At 49.1% G+C, this 24,700-nt stretch overlaps 1 protein-coding gene across 6 annotated transcripts in view; it reads right to left on the bottom strand.

Annotated features, from left to right (window-relative positions):
- Positions 1-24,700, bottom strand: part of LOC121289917 (TRAF2 and NCK-interacting protein kinase-like) — a 348,329-nt gene that overhangs the window by 46,403 nt on the left and 277,226 nt on the right. For 5 of the 6 annotated variants that reach the window (XM_041209918.1, XM_041209930.1, XM_041209898.1 and 2 more), the window contains 5 exons: positions 22,807-22,971; positions 21,423-21,683; positions 18,522-18,628; positions 15,383-15,558; positions 13,383-13,480 (listed from right to left, as the gene is read on the bottom strand). In XM_041209918.1, coding sequence (XP_041065852.1) covers positions 13,383-13,480; positions 15,383-15,558; positions 18,522-18,628; positions 21,423-21,683; positions 22,807-22,971 — 807 coding nt within the window. The remainder of the gene's footprint in view (positions 1-13,382; positions 13,481-15,382; positions 15,559-18,521; positions 18,629-21,422; positions 21,684-22,806; positions 22,972-24,700) is intronic. The other variant, XM_041209938.1, reaches the window with a different exon arrangement.

Below are 24,700 nucleotides of genomic sequence, written 5' to 3' on the forward strand. Positions count from 1 at the left end.
CTCCAACTCACTGGCTGACACTGTGGTTTTAATTGACTGTCATGACCGACCCACATGGAACTCGGGTCTAGGAGTGGGGCAGTATTGGGGCATTGTACAGAGCGAGGAGTAATTCTGTATTGTGCTCACCGTCAACATAGCTTTGCACTTTCCGTAATTGGGCACAGAAGAATCCAATTCTGCCTTTAGCTTTAACTTCCACTGCATAAAGAAATTGTGAACATTTCTCTATCCACTGCCCATATCTTTCAATCTTAACCCGGCTAAAATGGAGCCTCATCATTGTAACACTTTCTTGAGTTAAACAATCAAACTAAATTAACAAAATTAGGATAAATCAAGTACAGCCCCTAATTCAGGTCAGCTGTAGAACTAAGAACAAAGTTTAAAGGAAACTTACAAACTTTAAACCAAAATGTGATTAAAGGGGTCAATAAACCACCCCAGTCCCCGCGGTGCCCACCGGGCACGGAAGGCCTCGAGAGTGCCGGCAGACACCGCGTGCTCCCTCTCCAGGGACACCCGGCCGCGAACGTAGCCGCGGAAGAGGGACAAATAATCGGGCGGGACTCCCCCATCGATCGCCCGCTGCCTGGACCTGTTAATGGCCAACTTGGCCAGGTCCAGGAGCAGGTTCACGAGGAGGTCCTCCTCCTTCCTGACCCCCTTCCGCACCGGGTGTCCACCTCATCATTGTAGCCTGACCTGAAGAGGTAGCTTAATAAGCCCCAAATTACCACAAGCGAAGATTGAAGTATAGACTCAAGCATTATCAACTGGGTGAAAATGCTAGCATTGTGTTTGATGGATTATGGTTCTTTATCCAATCAAACAAGATATGCTGATTGGATGAGATTATGAGGGGTGGGAGAAGGTTCTTGTGGAGCATTAAGAGTAGATAAACTGGGCCTGCTGTGAATGCTATGTAATGGGGAAGTGGATTGGGGTGAGAGGGAGGTAATGAGACAGTCTACCTCCTCTCAACCATTATCCAGTGACCATTACTGGAAAGTGCTAATGGGGACTGGACATGGGACCTTTAATCGTCTTTGTTAACAGAAAACAAACGTCCATATTCAGGTGTGGGGAGCAGCCAAGATGCCAATCTTCTCTTGGCTGAACAGTCTGCCACCACTTGCTTACTGGAAGCACCAGAGGGCTCCTGCAGTTATGGAAACAGAGCCCCCTCTCAACCCCGCTCCCCCATTTCCACCCCCTCAACCCCAATCGAACCCCCTCTACCCCCAACTCATCCCCCCACCCTCCCAAACCGATTCTCCTGACCCCTACCCTCCCCATAAGGTATGAAACTCTTCAGCACAGGCTTGGGAAGGAAAGGAAGAAGAGAGAAAGGAAATGGATTCTAGGTATCAAATATTCAAATCAAAAGCTTCATTTTTAATTTGTCTGTGTTTTTGTTGAAAAATAAGATGAATTAAACACGTGACACAATGACAGCTTCAAATCTAGACACATGACACCTATTCTACATACATGACACCTTTCATTAAAGACAGGGAAACGTAGGAACAGGAGGAGGCCATTCCGCCCCTCAAGCCTATTCCACCACTCGACTAGATGATGGCTGATTTGTGTCTTCACTCCATTTATTCAATTTGGCTCCCTAACCCTTAACACCTTTTCCCAACAAAAATCCTCACGCAAGATCACTGACACTGACCTGAATCACCAACTCTGTTTCACTCTCCACAGATGCTGTCAGACGTGAGTATTTCCAATATTTTCTGTTATTATTTCAGATTTATAGCATTTGCAGTAAATTTTGCACTTGTAAAATCTATTAATTTCAATTTTTAATTGACTCCCCCCCACCCGTAACAGTATTTTTTGGGGGGGCGGGGAAGAGTTCCAAACTTCCACTACCCATTGTGTGAAGAAATCTTCTTGAGACCACCCCATTCACCCTGGTTCTGTTTTAAGCTTCTGCCCCCTTGTTCTGGACTCTCCCACCAGAGGAAATAGTTTCTCTTTATCGACCCTATTAAATTCTTTAATCATCTTAAATGCCTCAGTAAGATTACCCTTGATCATCTCCACTCCACAGAATACAAGCCTAGAATATGTCACCTGTCCTGGTAGTTTGAATTTCTAAGTCCTGGTGTCATCCTCAGGGAAACATCTGCCAACGGTGATCGTGGAGAAATTTGTGCCACTTTCCTTTCGAAAAATTGCATCGTGATGATGCAGCCTGAGAACGGAATTAAACCCAGCAGCTCATCGCCGGAACGAAAAAAGAATCACCTAAATTTGGTCTAGATATAGATCTGGATTCCTGTTCCCAAAACTAAAACATCATCTAATTCAGAGTCCGTGATGACCCTGAGGAGAAACCCAGCTCTTAACACCGAGCAACAGAAATCAAGGGAGAGGAGAGCGCCATGGAACAACCCGGGGCACTGGGTTCATGCCAAACGGCCTTGGCGCACACGTTTGAAGCGGGGGGAGGGTGGGGGGGTGTGTGTGTGTGTGTGGGGTGGGGGGGTCTCCAACCCCCAAGCACTACTGGCAATGTCACCTGAGACATAGTTACCGGTGAGTGCTCCAATTCTCCTGCAAAATTTTGTTGGAGATTTACAAGTTTCTTCAAGAAGGTGTCAAGCAAAAATCATTGCAGTGTTCCTTATAGAACACCCTCCAATCTGTGAACTACAAATCTACACGCAGCGCACGAGTGAGTCAGCCCCTCCCCAGGTAGCAGCTACTTCACCCTGTCACACAGACTGAGGCCCAGTTCAATGTTGTTCCATTACGCGTTTACTGGGAACACTGATGACATCTTGACACACATAAACGCACATGTGCACAGGAAGGAGACACTGCTCTGGGGCAACCTCTAGAGGCTGTTGTTGGAGCTGCAGTGACCAAGGCCAGGGACCAAATCAGGGCAACAGAGGGTTAAGAGCAGGGGGTAGAATCACATTGACAAAGCAAAGTGAGGGCACTGCTCTCGAGAAGGAATAGCGTAGCGAACGTCTCGTTATTAGTTGTCTGACTCGCAGCTCCACTCGAGTCTGATCTAGAATATTCCAGGTAGCCCATGCATGAGATAAAAACAGAAAATGCTGGGAAAACTCAGCAAGTCTGGCAGCATCTGCGGAGAGAGAAACAGAGTTAATGTTTCAAGTCCGTATACGCTAACTCTTGTTTCTGTCTCCACAGATGCTGCCAGACCTGCTGAGTTTTCCTAGCATTTTCTGTTTTTATTTCAGATTTCCAGCATCGGTAGTACTTTGCTTTAACCTTAATGCTCATGCACGATGTTATAGTAACACTAGCTCTCCCCAGACAACTTCCACTGCCAACCCACAACCACCTCCCCCCCTCCCTCACCTTCATACACACAGGAAAACATTCATACTCACCCATGAAAAGATAACATAATAAAGAGGGCTTTCGAAAAGCCAACAGGACCTTCATACCATAGACAACCGGGAAATGAGTGTTTTGCTTCATTCAAAGGATTAATGCCCCCAGCTATCAGCCCTCCTCTGAACTGGTCACCTGTATCTCAATTCCAGCCTCAGACTGCCAACTTTTCAGCATCAGCCTGAAGCTGCCTCTGGATATTAAGGTTAATCTTCAAGACATTGTACAGATACCTGTGAGGCGATGATGCACTTTGCTTGCTCTTTTTCTAGTTAACAGTCTAACAGGGGTAGAGGAGTGGAGGGATGCGAGGGGACAGACACACAAATTATTAAAAGTAGCGATGCAACTTCATGAGGCCATTAAACAAAAAGCAAACACAGCATTGGGGTTCATTTCTAGAGGGATGGAATTGAAAAGCAGTAAAGTTATGTTAAACTTTGAAGAGCCTTGTTTAGATCATACTCAGAATATCGCACAGTTCTGGTCTCCACATTACTGAGAGGTTATACCTTTCGGAAAAGGATGAACAGACTGTGACTCTTTTCTCTAGAAAAGAGAAGGTTGAAGGGAAGGACCTGACAGGAAATAGGCTCCTCGAGCCTACTCTGCCCCTCAACTAGGACATGGCTGATCTTCTACTTCAACCCCGTTGTTCTGCACCATCCATCCCCTTATTCCTTGATAACTTTAATAACTAGAGATCTATCTATCTCTGTTTTTGATACAGGTCTTTAAGATTATATTTTCAAAGGACAAGCTGGCTGCCTTAGTCCTCCTATCAGAATGCACCATCCCATATGTATCTATGGAATATCTGGGAAGCTGATCTTTAATTACTGGGAATTACATGGCAATCCTGGAGAGTTAGTGATGCCAAGGTGCTGGGCTGGACTTGGGAGACTGATATAGAGGTGGTGCTGATAGTTGAGAACATCAACCTTTCTTTCTTCCAGTTTTGATTGGATAAACGTAGAGAAAATGTTACCACTTGTGGGAGAGAACTGTTCCAGGGGCCATAAATATAATCTAGTCACTAATAAATCCAATAAGGAATTCAGGAGAAACTTCTTTACCCAGAGTCTGGTGGGAATGTGGAATGCGCTACCACAGGGAGTGGTTGAGGTGAACAGATGCATTTAAGGGGAAGCTGGATAAATACATGTGGGGGAATGGAACAGAAGGATATGTTGATGGGGTGAGATGAAACAGGGTGAGAGGAGGCTTGTGTGGAGCATGGACCAGATGGACCTGTTTCTGTGTCATATGTTCTATCCAATTCCAAGTGAACAAGTCAGGGTGAATAATTGCAGTACATTTAAAATTATGTATTTACTTTGTTAAACTCTCTAAGTTGTTCCTTCTAAAACATATTGGAGCTGGAAAGAAAAGCTACTCGACCGGGTAGGGTGACTGGATGTGGGAGGCTGCGTAACAAAAACCCCAAGAATATGTCCAACCAGAGTGAGCAGATCAATTTTTCACATTTCTTTTTCAAAAATAATAAATTTAAAAGCTCACAATGCCATCATGGTTTGATTCCTGGTTTCACGATGTTATCTTTCGATATGAAAGATGGCACTAACCTCATCTATTGCTTTCTTATAGCTCTGGGAGGAAGGTAAGGTTAGTCCGCGATCGAGGTGAAAGAGAAGCCGAGAGAGAGAAAAAGAGAGAGAGAGAGATTAAGAGACAAAAGAGAAAAAGTGGAAATGTTAGTTCAATGCCATTGCTCTGCTTAATAAAAAAATTAATTTACATATCAATGCCCTGTATATTAAATAACTTTATCAACTGTGCAAACTGGGACTCTACCAAGGCTGTTGACTTGTGGAATGAGAGTCAAAACCAAAATGGCGTCGTTGCCTAGTGGTGGTCACCACTTGGCCTTGCTGGCAACTGCCTCCTTAACCGAAGAGGAAGTCCATTAACTTGGCATTCACCAACCCAATAAAGATAAGGCAGTCATGCCATGTGCAGTTCAGAGACTTGGGGCAGGATTATTCAGATGGTGGGGTATCCCACCCAAAGAGTCAGTGGGGAAGGTATCCCTGCCAATAACAGCAGCCCCGCTGCCACTTAACTCTCTGAGGAGGGTTAGTTGGCTGGAGACGGGACTTCCGCCTGAGTGAGGGGCAGAGATCCCGCCTCAGAGAGACGCTGGCCAATTGAATTGGCCAACAGCTGTGCGGCTCCGGCAGTGCCAACGGCAGCAGGGGCCAGGATGGGGGGGTGACAAGCAGCCCCCAGATTCTAAGTCCTGGAGTCCAGGACCATGATTGTGGGGGAGGTGTCAAGGTGGGGAGAGGGGGTGTGGGGGTCTTCATGGAGAGGTTGTCGGGGGGGTGGTGGGAGCATTCACAGAGGCGGACAATGTAGGGGCAGTGCCTGATGTGGAAAGGGAGCCCTTGCTTGAAGTACACAAGATCCTGAATGGTCTTGACAAGGTGGACGTGGAAACGATGGGCGGGATTTTCTACACCCGCCCACCGCTGCAACCTTCTGGTCCCGCCGCAAGTCCATGGACTTCAGCTGGGGCGCACGGCGGGTCCCACTCACAAGAGGGCTGCAAAATCCCAGCCGATGTTTCCTCTTGTGGGTGAGTCCAGAACTAGGGGGGGGGGGGGCACTGTTTCAAAATTAGGCGTCGCCCTTTTAGGACAGAGAGGAGGAGAATTTTTTTCTCCCCTGAGGGTTGTGCGACTTTGGAACTCTGCCTCAGAAGGTGGTGGGGGCGGGGTCATTGAATATTTTTAAAGCAAGAGGCAGATAGATTCTTGTTAGGCAAGAGGATCAAAGGTTATTGGGGTTAGATGGGAATGGTGGAATTAATAATACAAACATATCAGCCGTGATCTTATTGAATGGTGGAGCAGGCCCGAGGGACTGAATGGCTTCTTCCTCCTCCTATTTTGTATGTTCGTATGTTGGCGGAGGGGCGGGGGGTGGGGGGGGGGACTGCCCCCACCCCTTACCTGAGGCCCGAGCAGGCACTCCCTCTGCACCCTCACTGCTTCCACCAGCCTCAAAATTGAGGCCGAGCAGCAAGTGGCCCTCAAGGGACTCAATTAGGACAAAGGTGGCCTTGGCCCTCCGCCCTCTGTAAAATTGCAGACTGGCGGACGGTGGGCAGGAGGGTGGATGAAGGGTCACCGGGGGAATTTTACAGGCAGCCCCCGGCTGGCAAACCCGCTGGCAGGGGACTGCAAAATTCTGCCCTCGGAACCGAAAAGGGAGATGAGAGAAAGGCCAATGTTACAAGGACAAGTCGTTACCTGGAATGCACAGTGACCCAGCCAACTTAAAGGGAAGCCTGTTTGTTTACAAGTAGCAACCTCTGTCATCAGTGTCTCAGGACAGCACCTCGGCATCAAAACAATGCATCAACAATCGAGGCCAGGCATCAGCAGCTCTGTCACCCTATAGGCAATGAGTGATTGTGGCCTTGTTATGTAAAATTCTGTCTCTCACAGCTCACACCAGCGACTGGTTCTCTACTCGCCTGGTTGCAAAGGGGAGCAAAGAATCCTCCATTGGCATTTGATCAGATTATCTCCAATCACCTCCTCCTGACTCCCATCGGTTTAACATTCCAGAGGGAACTTCCGGTACGTTCTTCATGTATCAGGCTTGGCAGCAATGCAGCGGGCTGCTCGGTAGCAGTGGGGTGGGGGTGGTGTGCAGCTGGACGGGTGAGGACACTTCAGAAGCCAAGCCTGATATCATTTTGCACAAACCTTCCCACAATTCGCAGAAGTACCTGAATGATGATCAGGATCAGGACAATCCCTGTCCACGTCCGACCTCACATTTAAAAAAAATTCTTGCACAGGATGTGGGCTTCGCTGACTGGGCCAGCATTTAATGCCCATCCCTAGTTGCCCTTGAGAAGTTGCCTTCTTGAACCGCTGCAGTCCATGTGGTGTAGCTACACCCACAGTGCTGTTAGGGAGGGAGTTCTAGGATTTTGACCCAGTGACAGTGATATATTTCCAAGTCAGGATGGTGAGTGACTTGGAGGGGAACTTCCAGGTGGTGGTGTTCCCATCTGTCTGCTGCCCTTGTCCTTCTAGGGGGTAGAGGTCGCATGTTTGGAAGGTGCTGTCGAAGGAGAATTGGTGATTTGCTGCAATACATCTCCTAGTGGGTAAACACTGCTGCTACTGTGCATCGGTGGTGGAGGGGGTGGATGTTGAAGGTGGTGGATGGGGTGCCAATCAAGCGGGCTGCTTTGTCCTGGATGGTGTCAAAATTCTTGAGTATTGTGGAAGCTGCACTCATCCAGGCAATTGGGGAGTATTTCATCACAATCCTGACCTGTAACTTGTAAGTGGTGGACAGGCTTTGGGGAGTCAGGAGGTTAGTTACTCACTGCAGAATTCCAAGCATCTGACCTGCTCAGACCTGCTCTTGCAGCCATTGTATTTATATGACTGGTTCAGTTCAGTTTCTGGTCAATGGTAACCCCAGGAGGTTGATATTGGAGGATTCAATGATGGTAATGCCATTGAATGCCAAGGGGCGATGGTTGGACTCCCTCTTGTTCTGGATGGTCATTGCCTGGCACTTGTGTGGTATGAATGTTTCTCACTACTTGTCAGCCCAACAACTGACCTCCAACAATCACAACCATCTTCCTTTGTGCTAGGTATGACTCCAACCAGTGGAGAGTTTTCCCTCTGATTCCCATTGACTCCAGTTTTGCTTGGGCTCCTTGATGCCACACTCGGTCAAATGCTGCCTTGATGTCGAGGGCAGTCACTCTCACCTCACCTCAGGAGTTCAGCTCTTTAGTCCATGTTAGAACATTTGTGTCCCTTGATTAGACCTGAGTGTCTTTGAATGAGAAACTCCATTCCCCATCACCCCATACCCACCCCAGGAACCTGCAAGCAACTCCAACAGGCTTGACTTCTCGAACTTTCCAATTGTCCCTCGTTGGCCAGGGGAATTACCAGTAGCAGCGGAGCGGCATTAATTGCCCACTTAAGGGCCTTGATTGGGGCCTCCCACAGACCCTCCCATAATGGACATAATTTGGGCAATGGTGGGAAGGCAGCGGGGTCTCTAACCACCACCCTCCCGCCTGATTAAGTGTCTGTCCGCCACCAACCTCACCACAGGGCCGACATTAAATTCCATTCCAAATGTGCAGTCCTGTGGTGTACCACGTGTGGAAGCTGTACTGTGCTTAATCGATCTCAGCTGGAGATGCCATTAAAATGTTAAACTTAGTCTCCGTGTGCTTGGGTACTAGCAAAGCAGTGGAAGGAGTCATCAACAGTGTCATCAAGCGGCACTTGCTTAGCAATAATCTGTTCACTGACTCCCAGTTTCGGTTCCGCCAGGGCCACTCAGCTCCTGACCGTATTGCAGTCTTGGTTCAAACATGGACAAAAGAGCTAAACTCCAAAAGTGAGATGAAAGTGACTGCCCTTGGCATCAAGGATGCATTTGATCGAGTCAATGGGAATCAGGGAAAACTCTCCATTAGTTGGAGGCATACCTAGCACAAAGGAAGGTGGTTGTTGGAGGTCAATCAATTCAGCTCCAGGACATCACTGCAGGAGTTCCTCAGGGTAGTGTCCACAGCCCAACCATCTTCAGCTGCTTCATCAATGACCTTCCTTCCATCATAAGGTCAGAAGTGGGGATGTTCACTGATGATTGCACAATGTTCAGCACCATTCGCAACTTCTCAGATACTGAAGCAGTCCATGTCCAAATGCAGCAAGACCTGGACAATATCCAGGCTTGGGCTGACAAGTGGCAAGTAACATTCGTGCCACACAAGTGCCAGGCAATGACCATGTCCAACAAGAGAGGATCTAATCATCATCCCTTGATGTTCAATGGCATTACCATCACTGAATCCCCCACTATCAACAAGCTGGGGGTCACCATTGACCAGAAACTGAACTGGGCTAGCCATAATAACACTGTGGCTACAAGAGCATGTCAGAGACTAGAAATCCTGCAGTGAGTAACTCACCTCCTGACTCCCCAAAGCCTGTCCACCATCTTCAAGTCACAAGTCAGGAGTTTGATGTAATACTCCCCGCTTGCCTGAATGAGTGCAGCTCCTACAATACTCAAGAAGCTTGACACGGCCCAGGACAAAGCAGTCCACTTGATTGGCACCCACGTCCACAAACATTCATTCCCTCCACCAACAACGCACAGTAGCAGCAGTGTGTACCATCTACAAGATGCACTGCAGGAATTCACCAAGGCTCCATCAACAGCACCTTCCAAACCCATGACCACTAGAAAGACAAGGGCAGCAGACACATGGGAACACCACCACCTGGAATTTCCCCTCCAAGCCACTCACCATCCTGACTTGGAAATATATCACCATTCCTTCACTGTCGCTGGGTCAAAATCCTGGAACTCCCTCCCTAACAGCACTGTGGGTGGACCTACACTACATGGACTGCAGCGGCTCAAGAAGGCAGCTCACCACCACCTTCTCCAGGGCAATTAGGGATGGGCAATAAATGCTGGCCCAGCCAGCACATCCTGTGAATGAATAAACTTTTTTTTAAAATTTGGGAATGGGGGCAGCCCAGTGAGATCTAACCCCTGCCCGTGCTGCTGAATCCCCTCTCCCCTTCCCCGCGCCTGGGTTCATGGTGATCCTGGGTCTTGGGTGGGCGCCATACCAGCAGCAGCCCCAGCTTCCCCAGTGGTGTTGCCAAGCAATGAAGAGCTGTCAGCATCCGATTGGTCGGCAGCTCTTCATTGGGACCTCCCCCAGAGGGAAGGCCCAACGCTGCCCAGTTAAATGTCTGATTGCTCCTCATGCTGCAGCCCTTGGTGAGAAGAGGTGAGGTGTGGCTTTCGCCAGCTCTCCAGCTGGTGGGTGTGGCCCTGTCACCTCCAGTAAATACCACCCTCGGTGTCTGAGCGAGTGAGAGTTCAAACACTGGGTTTTTTGCTCATCCCTTTCTTTATAAGTTTTCAGGAGTTCACTTGATTTTATTCATTGAATAAAACAGAGGAACCAAGAAAAGACATAGTCCAGTTGGTCACTCAATCTAGGGCCCAGGAGATGGTCAAAGTCTACCTAGGATCATATAGCAGAGGAGGAGGTGATTCAACCCATCATGCCTGTACTGATTCTTTGAAAAACTATCCAATTAATCACATTCTCCTGCTCTTTCCCCATCAGTCTTGAAAATTTCTTCAAGCATTTATTCAATTCCCTTTTAAAAGCTGGTTTTGAATCTGTTTCCACTGTCCTGTCAGGCAGCACATGCCAGATGACAACAGAGGCTAGGAAGGGTCAGAGGCTGGGAATCCTGCGACGAGTAACTTACCTCCTAACTCCCCAAAGCCTGTCCACCACCTACAAGGCACATGTCAGGAGTGTGATGGAATACTCCCCACTTGCCTGGATGAGTACAGCTCCTACAACACTCAAGAAGCTCGACACTGTCCAGGACAAAGCAACCGCTTGATTGGCACCCCATCCACAAACATTCACTCCCTCCACCACCGACGTTCAGTAGCAGCAGTGTGTACCATCTACAAGATGCATCACAGGAATTCACCAGGGCTCCTGAGACAGCACCTTCCAAACCCATGACCGCTACCATCTAGAAGGACAAGGGCAGCATATACATGTGAACACCACCACCTGGAAGTTCCCCTCCAAGTCACGCACCATCCTGACTTGGAAATATATCACCATTCCTTCACTGTCGCTGGGTCAAAATCCTGGAACTCCCTCCCTAACAGCACTGTGGGTGTACCTACACCACATGGACTGCAGTGGTTCAAGAAGGCAGCTCACCACCACCTTCTCAAGGGCAATGAGGGATGGGCAATAAATGCTGGCCCGTGAATGAATAAATTTTAAAAATCCCTGTGTAAAACCATTTCTGTTCACTCCTATCTTGTGCTTTGCCAATTCTGTGTCGCACTGGTTACCAACCCCCCTGCCAATGGAAACAGCTTCCCCCTATCTACCTGTCAGGAGTTTGAACGCCTCTATTCAATCTCCCCTTAACCTTCTGTGCTCTAAGGAGAACAATCCCAGCTTCTCCAGTCTCTCCTCTGAAGTCCCTCTAGCCTGACACAATTCTATTAAATCTCCTCTGCACACTCTTAAGCCTGTGTGGTGGGAAGGGGTCGCTCAGCTGTAAATGAACCGCTCCGAAACAAGCCATTGGATGGAGGTGAAGATAGGGAAAGCCGGGTGTTGTTGAAGGGGGTGGCGGGGTATGGGCGTGGGGTGGTGTCAAACCAACAGACTGTAGTGCAGTGCCGCAAGCTGCCACTTGAGAGCACTGAGCCCAGGAGTCCGACAGTCGAAGGGAATCACATGGGCCCAATCGAGCCTTGAACACCCGGTCCTAAATCCATCAGAAAAACAAGGTGGTGGGAAAGCTTTTGGAAACCATAACCCGGGACAAATCTAACGGTCAGTTTGACCAGTGCAGATTAATTAGGGGAAGCCAGCATGGGTTTGTTAAGAGCAAATCATGTTCTCGCTAACTTGCTGGAGTTGGGTTTTTTTTTGAAGAGGTAACAGAAAGGGTTGAGGGCAATGCTGCTGACGTGGTGTACATGGACTTCCCAAAAGGCGTTTGATAAAACGCTGCGCAACATACCTGTCAGCAAAGTTAGAGTCCATGGAGGAAAAGGGACAGTGTAGATAGGAAATTGGCCGAGCGACAGGAAACAGAAAGAAGTAATGAATGGTTCTCACTCAGGCTGGAGGAAGGTTTTGAGCGAGGTTTCCCAGGGGTCAGCTTTAGCACACTGCTACTTTCGATTTATATTCATGACTGGGACTTGGCTGTGTTAAGGCACAATTTCAAACTGTGCAGATGATCCAAAACTTGGAAGTATTGTGAAATGTTAGGAGTATAACGATAAACTTCAAGAGGACACAGGCTGGTGGGATGGGTGGACATGTGGCAGATGAAATTTAATGCAGAGAAAAGAAGTGCTAGGTTTTGGTAGGAAGAATGCGGACAGGCAAGAGAAACTAAAGGATAAAATTCTAAAGGGAATGCTGGGTCGGAGGTGTCCGTGTATAAATCATTGTCGGTGGTGGTGGTGCAGGTAGGAAAAGCAGTTAATAAAGCTGTCAGGATCCTGGGCTTTATAAATATAGGTTATGATCAACCTGTATAAAACACTGGTTCAGCCTCAGTTGGAGTATTGCATCCCGTTCTGGGCACCACACTTTATGAAGGAGGTGAAGGTATTGGAGAGGCTGCAGAAAAGGTTTACCAGAATGGTTCCATCCATAAGGGACATCAGTCATGTGGATTGATTGGAGAAGCTGAGACACTCCCCTTGGAGAAGAGAAAGTTGAGAGGAGATTTGATAGAGGTGTTCAAAATCATGTGGGGTCTGAACAGAGTCGATAGGGAGAAACTCTTGCCATTTGCAGAAGGATCAAGAACCAGAGGACAGATGATTGACAAAAGAAATAACATCAACATGAGGAGAAACCTTTTTACACAATGAATGGTTCGGATTTGGAACACCTGAGAGTGTGGTGGAGGCAGGTTCAATAGTGGCATTCAAAAGGGAAATGGATGAACACCTGAACAGAAAAATGTTGCTGGGCTATAGGGAAAGGTTGGTACTAAGTGATTTACTCTTGCAGAGGGCCAACATGGATATGATGGGCCAAATGACCTCCCTCTATGCTGTAACCATTCTATGATCCCATGGGACACCAAAAGGGAATCGTTTATGTACTTGAAAAGAAAAAATGTGCAGGGCTACGGAGAAAGAACAGGAAAAAATAGGACTAATAGCTCTTTCAAAAAGGGGTTACAGGCATGATGGGCTGAATGGCCTCCTTCTGTTCTATAAGTTACAATGATCTACAGACGGATACTAGACAATAATTAGTGCCTCATTCTATGAGCAGCAAACACATCTAGTTCACTGAATCAGTGCGTCAGTGGGTTTTTGCCTTTCTGGATTCAAGGAGTAGAGTTTGGAATTGGGTTTAGTTCAATACTTACAGCAGGTCTCCCTGGCCTCGTCAACTCACGTCCCTCTTCTGGTTTCACTCGTGAGCTCTCATGAGGCAGCACTGGTGATCCTTCAGGCTTCCCTGTTCCTGCATTAACACAGAGACACAACACCGAAAGCTGCACAAACATCTTCAGCAACAACAACCTGCATTTATATAGTGCCTCTAATGTAGAAAAAGGAGAGGCGGTGGCGTAGTGGTATTGTCACTGGGCTAGTATTCCAGAGACCCAGTGTAATGCGGAGGGTGGAATTTGAATCCAATAACAAAAAATCCTGGAATTAAAGGCCTAATGATGACCACGAAACCATTGTCGATTGGTTCACTAATGTCCTTTAGGGAAGGAAATCTGCCATCCTTACCCGGTCTGACCTACATGTGACTCCAGACTCACAGCAATGTGGTTGACTCAATAAATGCTGGGCCTAGCCAGCGATGCCCGCATCCCATGAATGAATAATAAAAAAAATCCAAGAATCACGGGGGTGATTATCAAACGGAATTAGACCCCGAGGCACATAAGGACATTTTATGACTAAAATTTTGGTCAAAGAAGCAGGTTTTAAGGAGGGTCTTAAAGGAGGGAAGAGGCAGAGAGGTTTAGGGAGGAACTTCCAGAGTTTGGGTTTCAGGCAGCTGAAGAGACAGCCTCCAATGGTGGAGCGATTAAAATCGGGGACGCTCAAGAGGCTGGAATTGGAGGAGTGCAGAGATCTTAGAGGGACTGTAGGGCTAGAGGAGAATACAGAGATAGAGAGAGCTGAGGTCTTGGAGGGATTTGACTATGAGGATGGGAATTATAAAAGCAGTTTTCCTAGACCCAGTTTCTTTTGAAATAAAAATCGCCCTTTTAACATTATAAGTGGGGGGACATCAAGCTGTTAGCGCTCAGTTGTCGAAACGATTATTCATTCCGTAGTTTACTGCGTCCTTGCTCTAGGACAAAGCTTCACTCAAATCTCATTCGGGGGGGTCTCCTGGCTCTTACTGGAGGATGGGTAGCTGAGGTAGTTTTCCTGTTGCTTTCCTCACAGTTTTTAACCTTCAGAATACCTTCTCCCAGGCAGGATGCTAAAGATTTAGCTTTACAAGGCCAAACATCCTTACTACCCTTTCCTCTCAGAATGGGTGGGGGTGGTGGAGGGGAGGTGGGGGTGGTGGAGGGGAGGTGGGGGTGGTGGAGGGGGGGTGGTGACATAATTGATGGACCGAATGGCCTCATCCTGTGCGGTATCATTCTGTGACAACAGGAGTCTTTAAAATAAGGGAGAGGTTTAGTAAGGCAGGAGCAAAGAAGGTGCTTCCACTTGTATGAGAGTCGAAAATGGAAGTATACGAGGGTCACTAATAAATCCAGTGGGGAATTCAGGAGAAGCGTCTTTACCCAGGGAGTGCAGAGAACACGGAGCTTGTTACCACAGGGGAGCAGCTGAGGTGAGTCGATGCATTGAAAGTTGGATAAACTCACGAGAGAGAAAGGAATAGAAGGTTGTGATAATAGGGGGGAGATAAAGAGGGTGGGAGGAGGCTCGTGTGGAGTATAAACACAGGTATGGACTAGGTGGGCCGAATGGCCTGTCTCTGCTCTGTAAAATCAATGGAATTTCCTTAACGGTTCCCAACCTGCACAGCAATGCAGCAGTTTCCATTCCTGGGATTATCTGGAGAGTGTTTCAAACCCTGGATCTTCCAATGTAATAGGGCTCACTGTGTTATCGTTCAGTCAGAGGCTGTCTCACCTCCATAGCAACCAGGGACACATCTAAACATTACACACACGTCACTCCCCACACCTCCTCCCCTCCCCTAAATGCCATCCCCCACATCTTCCCTCCCTTCCACCCCTCATTTCCCTCCTCCCTGCGAAACACCTCCCCAAATCTCCCATCCTTTCCCAACCTTCCCACCACCAGCACCTCCGCCACCACCACCCTCTCCTCACTCACCTCCTCTGTCCTCCTCATCCCACCCTCCTCAGTCCCCCCTTACCTCGGATTTGGTTGCGTTCGTTGGATCCGCTCTGGGAGCCGGGCTGGGAGCTGCTCTGGGATCCGCTCTGGGAGCCGGGCTGGGAGCTGGGCGTGCTTGAACTGGACGAGCTGCCGCTGCTGGTACGATGTAGAGGAGTCTCCAACAGGTTCTCATTCTTCCGCAGGTCAGGATTACTGCGAGGGAAAAGAGGGAAGAGTCATCGAAACATCCTCATCCAAAGAGAGACTTTTGGAAATATCTCTACCGACAGACAACACCCATCACAGTGACTCCAGCAACAGCTCCAGAGAAAACTCCCCAAAACAAATCCTCAGCCACACATCACAACAAGGGCGCCAGGCGCTGACCGGGGGACCGGGCGCTGACCGGGGGACCGGGCGCTGACCGGGGGACCGAGGGACTGGGCGCTGACCGAGGGACTGGGCGCTGACCGAGGGACTGGGCGCTGACCGGGGGACAGGGCGCTGACCGGGGGACAGGGCGCTGACCGGGGGACCGGGCGCTGACCGGGGAACCGGGCGCTGACCGGGGAACCGGGCGCTGCCCGGGGGACAGGGCGCTGACCGGGGGACAGGGCGCTGACCGGGGGACAGGGCGCTGACCGGGGACAGGGCGCTGACCGGGGGACAGGGCGCTGACCGGGGGACCGGGCGCTGACCGGAGGACCGGGTGACCGGGCGCTGACCGGGGGACCGGGCTCTGACCGGGGGACCGGGCACTGACCGAGGGACCGGGCACTGACCGAGGGACCGGGCTCTGACCGAGGGACCGGGCTCTGACCGGGAGACAGGGTGCTGACCGGGGGACCGGGCTCTGACCGGGGGACCGGGCGCTGACCGGGGGACAGGGCGCTGACCGGGGGACAGGGCGCTGACCGGGGGACAGGGCGCTGACCGGGGGACTGGGCGCTGACCGGGGGACTGGGTGCTGACCGGGGGACCGGGCTCTGACCGGGGGACCGGGCGCTGACCGGGGGACCGGGCGCTGACCGGGGGACAGGGCATTGACCGGGAGACCGGGCACTGACCAGGGGACCGGGCGCTGACCGGGGGACAGGGCGCTGACCGGGGGACAGGGCGCTGACCGGGGGACAGGGCATTGACCGGGGGACCGGGCGCTGACCGGGGGACCGGGCGCTGACCGGGGGACAGGGCGCTGACCGGGGGACAGGGCGCTGACCGGGGGACAGGGCGCTGACCGGGGGACTGGGGGACCAGGCGCTGACAAGGGGACAGGGCGCTGACCAGGGGACTGGGCGCTGTCCGAGGGACTGGGCGCTGACCGAGGGACTGGAGGACCAGGCGCTGACCAGGGGACAGGGCGCTGACCAGGGGACAGGGCGCTGACCGGGGACAGGGCGCTGACCGAGGGACTGGAGGACCAGGCGCTGACCAGGGGACAGGGCGCTGACCGGGGGACAGGGCGCTGACCGGGGGACAGGGCGCTGACCGGGGGACAGGGCGCTGACCGGGGGACAGGGCGCTGACCGGGGGACAGGGCGCTGACCGGGGGACCTGAGACTGGACAGTGACTGAGGGACCAGTTAATGACCAGAAACAGGAAAACTGGATGCTTTCTCTCTCCTTCACCCTGGGGGATGTGAATATTCCAGGGATTTGGGTGAACTGACACTCAGACACCAGGAAGGGCATGTTCTGGTTGACTGTTACTGTAAATATGAGACACAGTACACAGAATGCAACAGTAACTCATGTAAAAAGGAAGAGAGACACTGCATTTGTGTAGTGCCTTTCTCAATCTTAAGATGTTGCAAAGTGCTTTACAGCCAACAAAGCCCTTGTTGAAGTGTAGTCACTGTAGTGATGCAGCCAGTTTGTGCACAGCAAGCTCCCACAAACAGGAATATGATAATGACTAGAAAATATGTTTTAGTGATGTTGATTGAGGGATAAATATTGGCCAGGGCACTGGGGAGAACTCCCCAGCTCGTCTTTGGAAAATTGCCAGTGGGATCTTTTACATCCACCTGGAGAGTGGAGGTGGTGGGTGGGGGGGTGGGGGGGCAGGTGGCAGGTGGGGCCTCAGTTTAACATTTCAATCGAAAGGCAGCACCTCCACCAGTGCAGCACTCCCTCAGTACAGTGCTGGAATTGTCAGCCTCGGTGTTTGTGCTTACTCTCTGGAGTGGGACTTGAACCTACGACCTCCCAAGTCAGAGTGTTACCCACTGAACCATGGCTGACATGTGCCCTTCCCTGAAGGCTATTGCTGATTGGATGATGGCTTCTGTACGGTATCATTTTGATTCCTTCAAGAGTCATTCTTGCAGTTATAAGATCCACTGAGCCCATCATAAATCACAGCCTACGTAACATTCACAGCCACTGCTAATATTTTTTATTCATTTACAGGATGTGGGCTTCGCTGGCTGGGCCAGCATTTATTGCCCATCCCTAGTTGCCCTTGAGAAGGTGGGGGTGAGCTGCCTTCTTAAACCACTGCAGTCCGTGTGGTGTAGGTACACCCACAGGGCTGTTAGGGAGGGAGTTCCAGGATTTTGATCCAATGACATTGAAGGAACGGTGATATATTTCCACATCAGGATGTTGAATGACTTGGAGGGGAACTTCCAGGTGGTGGTGTTCCCATGTGTCTGCTGCCCTTGTCTTTCTAGATGGTAGCAGTCGTGGGTTTGGAAGGTGCTATTGAAGAAGCCTTAGTGAATTCCTACAGTGCATTTTGTAGATGGTATACACTGCTGTTACTGTGCGTCGGTGGTGGAGGGAGTGAATGTTTGTGGATGGGGTGCCAATTAAGTGGGCTGCTTTGTCCTGGATGGTGTCAAGCTTCTTGTGTGATGTGGGAGCTGCACTCATCCAGGCAAGTGGGGAGTATTCCATCACACTCCTGACTTGTGCCTTGTAGATGGTGGACAGGCTTTGGGGAGACAGGAGGTGAGTTACTCGTTGCAGGATTCCCAGCCTCTGACCTGCTCTAGTAGCCACAGTATTTATCTGGCTGGCCCAGTTCAGTTTCTGGTCAATGGTAACCCCCAGGATGTTGATACAGCCCTTCAGCACCCATACTGAAACCAGGCATTGAAATGATTTTACTACAAAGTTTCCGAATAGCTGAGGAATGCTTTCCCAGATAAATCCTTCCTTGGTTTGATTACCTTGCTCTTATTAGTTGGGCACTGGGTCGATTAGCCAATCCGCTGCTGTTTCCTGGAGAATTCTTGCGCCCAGGTGCTGGGGAGATGGATGTCGTCCTTTGAGGGACCTGAGTATAAAAAGTTAAAAGTGTCACAATGAGGCAATGAGAGCCAGCAGGGGGTCACTGTGGGAATGGGAACAGGCAATAATGTGGCTTCTAAACTGGTCACAAAGAAGAGAGAGAGACAGACGCAGGGTTTAGTGTGGGATCCAATCTTTACACTGGTGCTGAAGGTTGAGGGGTGATCTAATGGAGGTTTTTAGAATGATGAAGGGGGTTCAGTGGACTAGACAGGAGAGAGGAACTCTTTCCTCTAGTGGGAAGAGTTCAGAACAAGTGGCACCAACGTAAAATTCGAGCCAGATTCGTTCAGGGGTGATATCTGGAAATACTTTTTTACACAAAGGGCTGTAGAAATCTGGACCTCCCTCCCTCCCTCCAGAAAATCTTTGGAGGTTGAGGGTCAACAGGAGCTTTCAAAACTGGGATTGGTAGATTTTAGATGGGTAGCAGAATTGAGAAGTATGCAGAAAAAGACAGTTGGGGTTCAGATACGGCTCAGCCTTGATCTCATTGAATGGCAGAACAGGCTTGAGGGGCTGAATGGCCTCCTCCTGATTCTATTTCTGAAACAATTATCCAATATCAGATGGACCAAGTGGGAATACCCTTCTTGAATTTCATACTGGGGATGCTGCATGCTTGAGGAGGGGTTTTTTTCCCTGAAGTGATTCGCTTTTCCCCGTGAGGCTGTGCTCGGACTGCAGCTTCCACCATTTAGTGACTTCGAGACAATGAGCAGATTTATCTCTATGTTACAGCACCAAATCCCATCTCAGAAAGTGCTTCATTCACCTACAATCAGTCACATTGAAGTGCAGCAGATGTTGCTATGGAGGCAGATGTGGCAGCCATTTTGTGCAGAGCAAGACCCCAGAAGCAGCAATGGGATGAACATTCCGTTAGCCCTTTCGGATGGTGTTGCCAGAGGGAAGAATGTTGGACCCCAGGACAACGGCAAAAACTCCCCCACTTCCCTAACGGTGACTGAATGGGATTTGAATTTCTGCAGAGGGGCTTTTTCCCCTATTGCTGTAACGTTAGGGGTGGATCTACAGGGAATCCTGTAATCCTTAAGTATTAATGCCAATTACACGAACTGGACCACACAGAATAGGCCGAAGGACCTGGGAGATTAACATCACAGTGTGCCTCTGGCAGTGCAGCACTCCCTCACAAAGCACCAGGCTGACAGCCTAGGTTATGTGATCAAGTTCTGGCATGAGGCTTGAACCCACAACTGTCAACCTCATGCAAGAGTGCCCCCAACCGAGCCAAGCTAATATAAGCCAGATTCCTGCATCCATCTTGGGCAAGTTATCAGGAGGCTGTTGTCCACATGACAAATGTCTTCCAGGTAGGTGACTGGTCACACCCACACAATTACATGCCTTTATCTATCATATTAACTTGAAAGGTTTCTTCAGTAACCATGGATCCCTTCAGACACCAGAACACATCTGCCTCCTTTCTGAAAGGCTGAGATCTCCATTGTGCTTCTCTTTAGGGCAGAAACAATTAAGGGCAGATATAACTGAGGTGTTCAGAACCCTGCTCCCCCTAATCTGAAAATGATGCTGAACTTCATGTCAGGCCAAAGAGGTCAGGCATGTTACTTGCTGAAGGGTGCAGGGGTTTGAAATGATGTTGAGAGACTGCAGAAGCTGAGATTGCTTTCCAGAGCAGAGAAGTGTAAGGGGGAATTTGATAAACATTCAAAATCATGAATGGTTTTGAACGATTGGGTAGGGAGAAACTGTTTCCAATGGCAGGAGGGTCAGTAACCAGACGGACACAGATTTAAGAGAATAGGCAGAAGAACCAGAGGCAAGAGGAGGAGAATTGTTTCTTTTACTGAATGAGTCATTCTGATTTGCCTGTAAGGTGAGTGGAAGGAGATTCAATTGTAACTTTCAAAAGAGAATTGGAGAGACGCTTGAAAGGAGGACAATTGCACAGCTATGGGGTAAGGGCAGGGAGAATGGGACTAATTGCAAGGCTCTTTCAGAGAGCCAATACAGGCATGATGGGTTGAATGGCCTCCTTTTGAGCTGTATGATTCTATACAGGAGCATGGTAAAGCCCCCTGGTGGAACAGCTTAAGTGGCCCAAAAAAAAAATCACCTGGAGTTCTGTCAATCTCTAGGCAAAGTTGTAGGAGACTGGGATAATTGAAAATTCAGGGCCTGTGTTCTCGAGTTCCTCACCTGCACTGGCAATTTAGCTCCAGGTATCTCACCCTTTTAGCTTGTCTGTGTGCCAACCTAACATCCTACCACTGGATGGTGCTAGAAGAGGATGCCACTGACCTGGTAGGATCTGAGTACAATGCTGGTATAGAACCTATAACATATGGTGCATCTTGGACCTAGGCGCACCAAGCCTCTGGGACTGTTCCGGAATCTCCAGGAATTAAAGATTAACTTTCTGGACACGGTTGCAAGCAACAATCAAGGAGGGGGGAAAAAGTGGCTTATTTCAATTTCTTCCAAAGCTTGGTGTTTACTTGTTCTATAAAATTTGGAAATTGGGGGAGCGGGCGAGGACTGTTTGACCAGCAGTCAAGAATGATCGAATTTGGCATTGAAGAGGGTGTCACGTTCCGATTAGCTATGGGAAGGCTAAGTTCTGGGATGATAGGCATACTTGGAGATGACAGTGTGGAGAGGAGGTGGAGTGGTTGGAGGTTATGTGATGACAGCTCCTGGAGTAACATCCAGAGTTGACAACCCTACTTGTTGCCTTCATCAGCCTCAATGCAGCCTTGCAGAGAGACGAGACCACATGACGAGTTGATTACCTTGGGTGGGGTGTCCTCCTCTTGCCTGTGCCAGGCGCTGCCCCCATACTTTTCTTCTCTTGACCCAATGCGGGGAGGGAGGGGCGGGGTTTCTGACGTGGGGTCGGAGTTCTGCCGTGGTATTTCGGCACGATGTGACATTAGCCCCTCTTGTGAATGGAAAGCGCTGGACATACTCTTAGTTGGCTGCTCGTGAAGGGACTGGGAGCCCGTCATGGAAGTGCCGTGGGGTTTCAGAGGAACCAGGTGAGCTACTTGGACCTGCGCAGAAGGAAATTAGAGTTACCTCCCAGATCTGCAAATGTGTACATTATCTTGTGGCACATTTGAGGCCAAACTCAAGGAGCTTGTCACAAATAGAGAGTGACCATCGCATGGAAAGGAATTTCTGTGCATGAAAATAATGGAGTCTCAAACTCTAGAACTGTTTAAAAAGCGGCTGCACACAATGATGATGGAGGGAGAGTAGGGGTGGTGGGGGCAGTGAAGAAGGGAGACCAGGCGCCTTTCCAACGGGTCTTCGATAGGTTTCCTAAAGGTCTCTTGCACTTTGACCTTGAATTTAAACTCCTTCCTAATCCCCATCTTCGAGATGCTTCTCCATTCAGTCCTCCCAACATCCTGCTTGGAGTTCCCAGGTCTCCAGGATCCAGCTGCAGTGGATGGGGTGGAAGGGAATAGGATCCCCAGCGAGACTTGAGACCAACCTGGGCTGTATGGGACCCTGTGCCTGTAATCCTCAAACTGGTTTAGCACAAGCATAGAAACAGGTATGGAAGCACTGGGGAAAGTGCAAAAGAAATACATTGCTAGAACCAAGAGCTCATCACCATCAGGCAAGACCAATTTTACCTGACACAGGTCTTTAAAATTATAAAGGTGCTCAACTGGCCTAAGAGGAGCTGTCTCTACTTGAGGTGGTTGGGAAGGGGTGTGGGGTGGGGTGGGGGAGGGTTGCGGGGTGGGTTGGATGAGATGTGGGATGGTCAACATTAGAGGCCAGAAAGATAGTCACTATTACATCCAATAGGGAATTCAGGAGGAACAACTTTACCTAGAGAATGGCGAGAACGTGGAACCCACTACCACAGGGAGTGGCTGAGACAAACAGCACAGATACAGTTAAGGGGAAGCTAGCTAAACACACGGGGGAGAGAGAAATAGAGGGATATGTTGATAGGGTGAGATGAGGTATGATGGAAGGGGGCTGGTGTGGAGCATGGACCCAAGTCAGACTGAAAAGCTTCTTTCTATGTTGTAAAATCCTATAAAAGCTTGCGAAGCAGGAATAGCGCCTTCTGGAAATGTCACCAATCCATAATATTTCAAGCTGCCCCCCATGCAAGCAACAGGTGAAGAGTGTAGGAACCTTGGACTCTGCTACCTGGGGCTCTACAGGTCTATGCATTGGTGGTGTCCGTGCAGCTTGCACTGCATTGTTGCTGAATGATTCGGAGCGAGGTGGCATGCTTGGATCAGACATCCTGTTCCCCAACTTATGTGGCATCGCTGGTGAGCTCTGACGGTTTAATTTGGAGCGTTCCTCCACCTAAAAGCCAAGAAGAGGTGTTGGGGGGGGTGGGTAGTGAGGAAAAGAAAGAAAGAAGTGTTAGCAACATCAAAATAACACCATCCAAACCTTGTCCAGCAAACCTCTCTCAACACTCACCTTAACCCAAAGCAGAATACAACAGGTATATTTTGGAGAGAGCCAAAGAGGGCAGGGGGAGGTCTTAGAATTCAGCCCACTTTTTCAGATTGGATGCTTTCTCCACAATGATCCAAGAAAGCACATTCCAAATGAGTTGGAGAGGGGATGAAATAGGAAGGGAATTTTGGTTTAGGGCAAGCATAAAATCAAATCAGAGGATAAAAACACAGAGTTGGCAGACAAGGTCTGTACTGACCTTGTACTGACAAGGTCTACAATGGGGCTATCCCAACATCTCAGATCTGGAGACGGCACTCTGGCCTAGGGTTCAAGGCTCTAAGACAGTTGACGGAATTGTGTTTTCTTTTACATTCAGGTCTGAGAATGGACCAAAATCTCCCAATGTTGCAAGGGTTTCAAATATTCTGCTTCTGGTTAAAAAAAAGCACTGCAGGCACCATGGCCACATAGTTAAAGTTCTAATGCATTCAAAGCAGATCAATCCATCAGACACCAAAATATAGAACACCAAAAGGTCAGGCAGAGTTGATTAATGCCTGGTACTAACTTGACTGAAGCTGATAGTAATCAGTCACACTGCACGACTCCTGGATTATTTGGAGATTAATGGACTATAACCATAAGGCCACTTGCATTATACCACACGACTAAAATCCAGAACTACCCTCTATGACATTAGCAGAGGACAATTAACCCATTTATAGGATGTAGCCCCATCTGTCATCTTAACACTGGTGTTATCTAGTGTCTTAAATAGGTTAACATCTCCACTCAATTAGCCAACAGAGGGATGCCATGTGAATAAGTTACGTTCTCGTCCATTGAGTCATTGCTAGCCTCAGTTGTGAAAGGGCAAACATTTTTGAAAGGCTCATAGTCAAGTGGTATAATTACAAATCAAATGGAGCAAAATGAAGAGTTTAAAGCAAATTAGACATTTCAGATCATCTCAGCACTGGTTACTAATTCCTAATAGCTTCAGGCAAGCGTTCCCAGATGTTGGAGATCCAATCAGGGAGAGACACCAGGAATTCCATCAGATCCTCAACCCTCAACAGCCCAAGAGAAGACAGGAATAGTAAAAGGAAGCTTAAAGATCGTAGCTGCATCAGGCGACACAAGGCACTGTCTTCAATGTTCCAAATCGATCAAAATCCAAGAGAAAAATGGCTTCCAAACTTGAGGTTCTGGTTTCTAAAAGCATAAACTGGTTTCTGAGCGAGTCCTTCCAGGTTAAGCTCGGAGATCCATCAACTCGAGAGTTATTCTGTGATACTGAGCCCGCACACTGAAAGTATCCAGTTGTTTTGCCATGGATGCTGGGAGGTGAAAGATTAAAGTTGGAATGCTCGGCGAATATTCTTCAGTTTATGGCACTAACTTTCCAGCAGACCAGACACTCCACTATTCTCAGGAAATACAAACTTTCTTTCATATATCACAGCTGAAGAGAGCTGCTTCCATCTTCATTCTTGGAAAGGAGGAAAACATTTCCCTTTCCACAAATACAACCTGTCATCTAAATGAGCCACATTGTCACCTTGAGGATCTGCACTATAAACTTTTTACCTGGCTCTAAACCAATTGGAGTTAGTCTTACATTCAA

The sequence above is a fragment of the Carcharodon carcharias genome, chromosome 2, assembly GCF_017639515.1.
Source record: "Carcharodon carcharias isolate sCarCar2 chromosome 2, sCarCar2.pri, whole genome shotgun sequence".
In the NCBI taxonomy this organism is placed as follows: Eukaryota; Metazoa; Chordata; class Chondrichthyes; order Lamniformes; family Lamnidae; genus Carcharodon; species Carcharodon carcharias.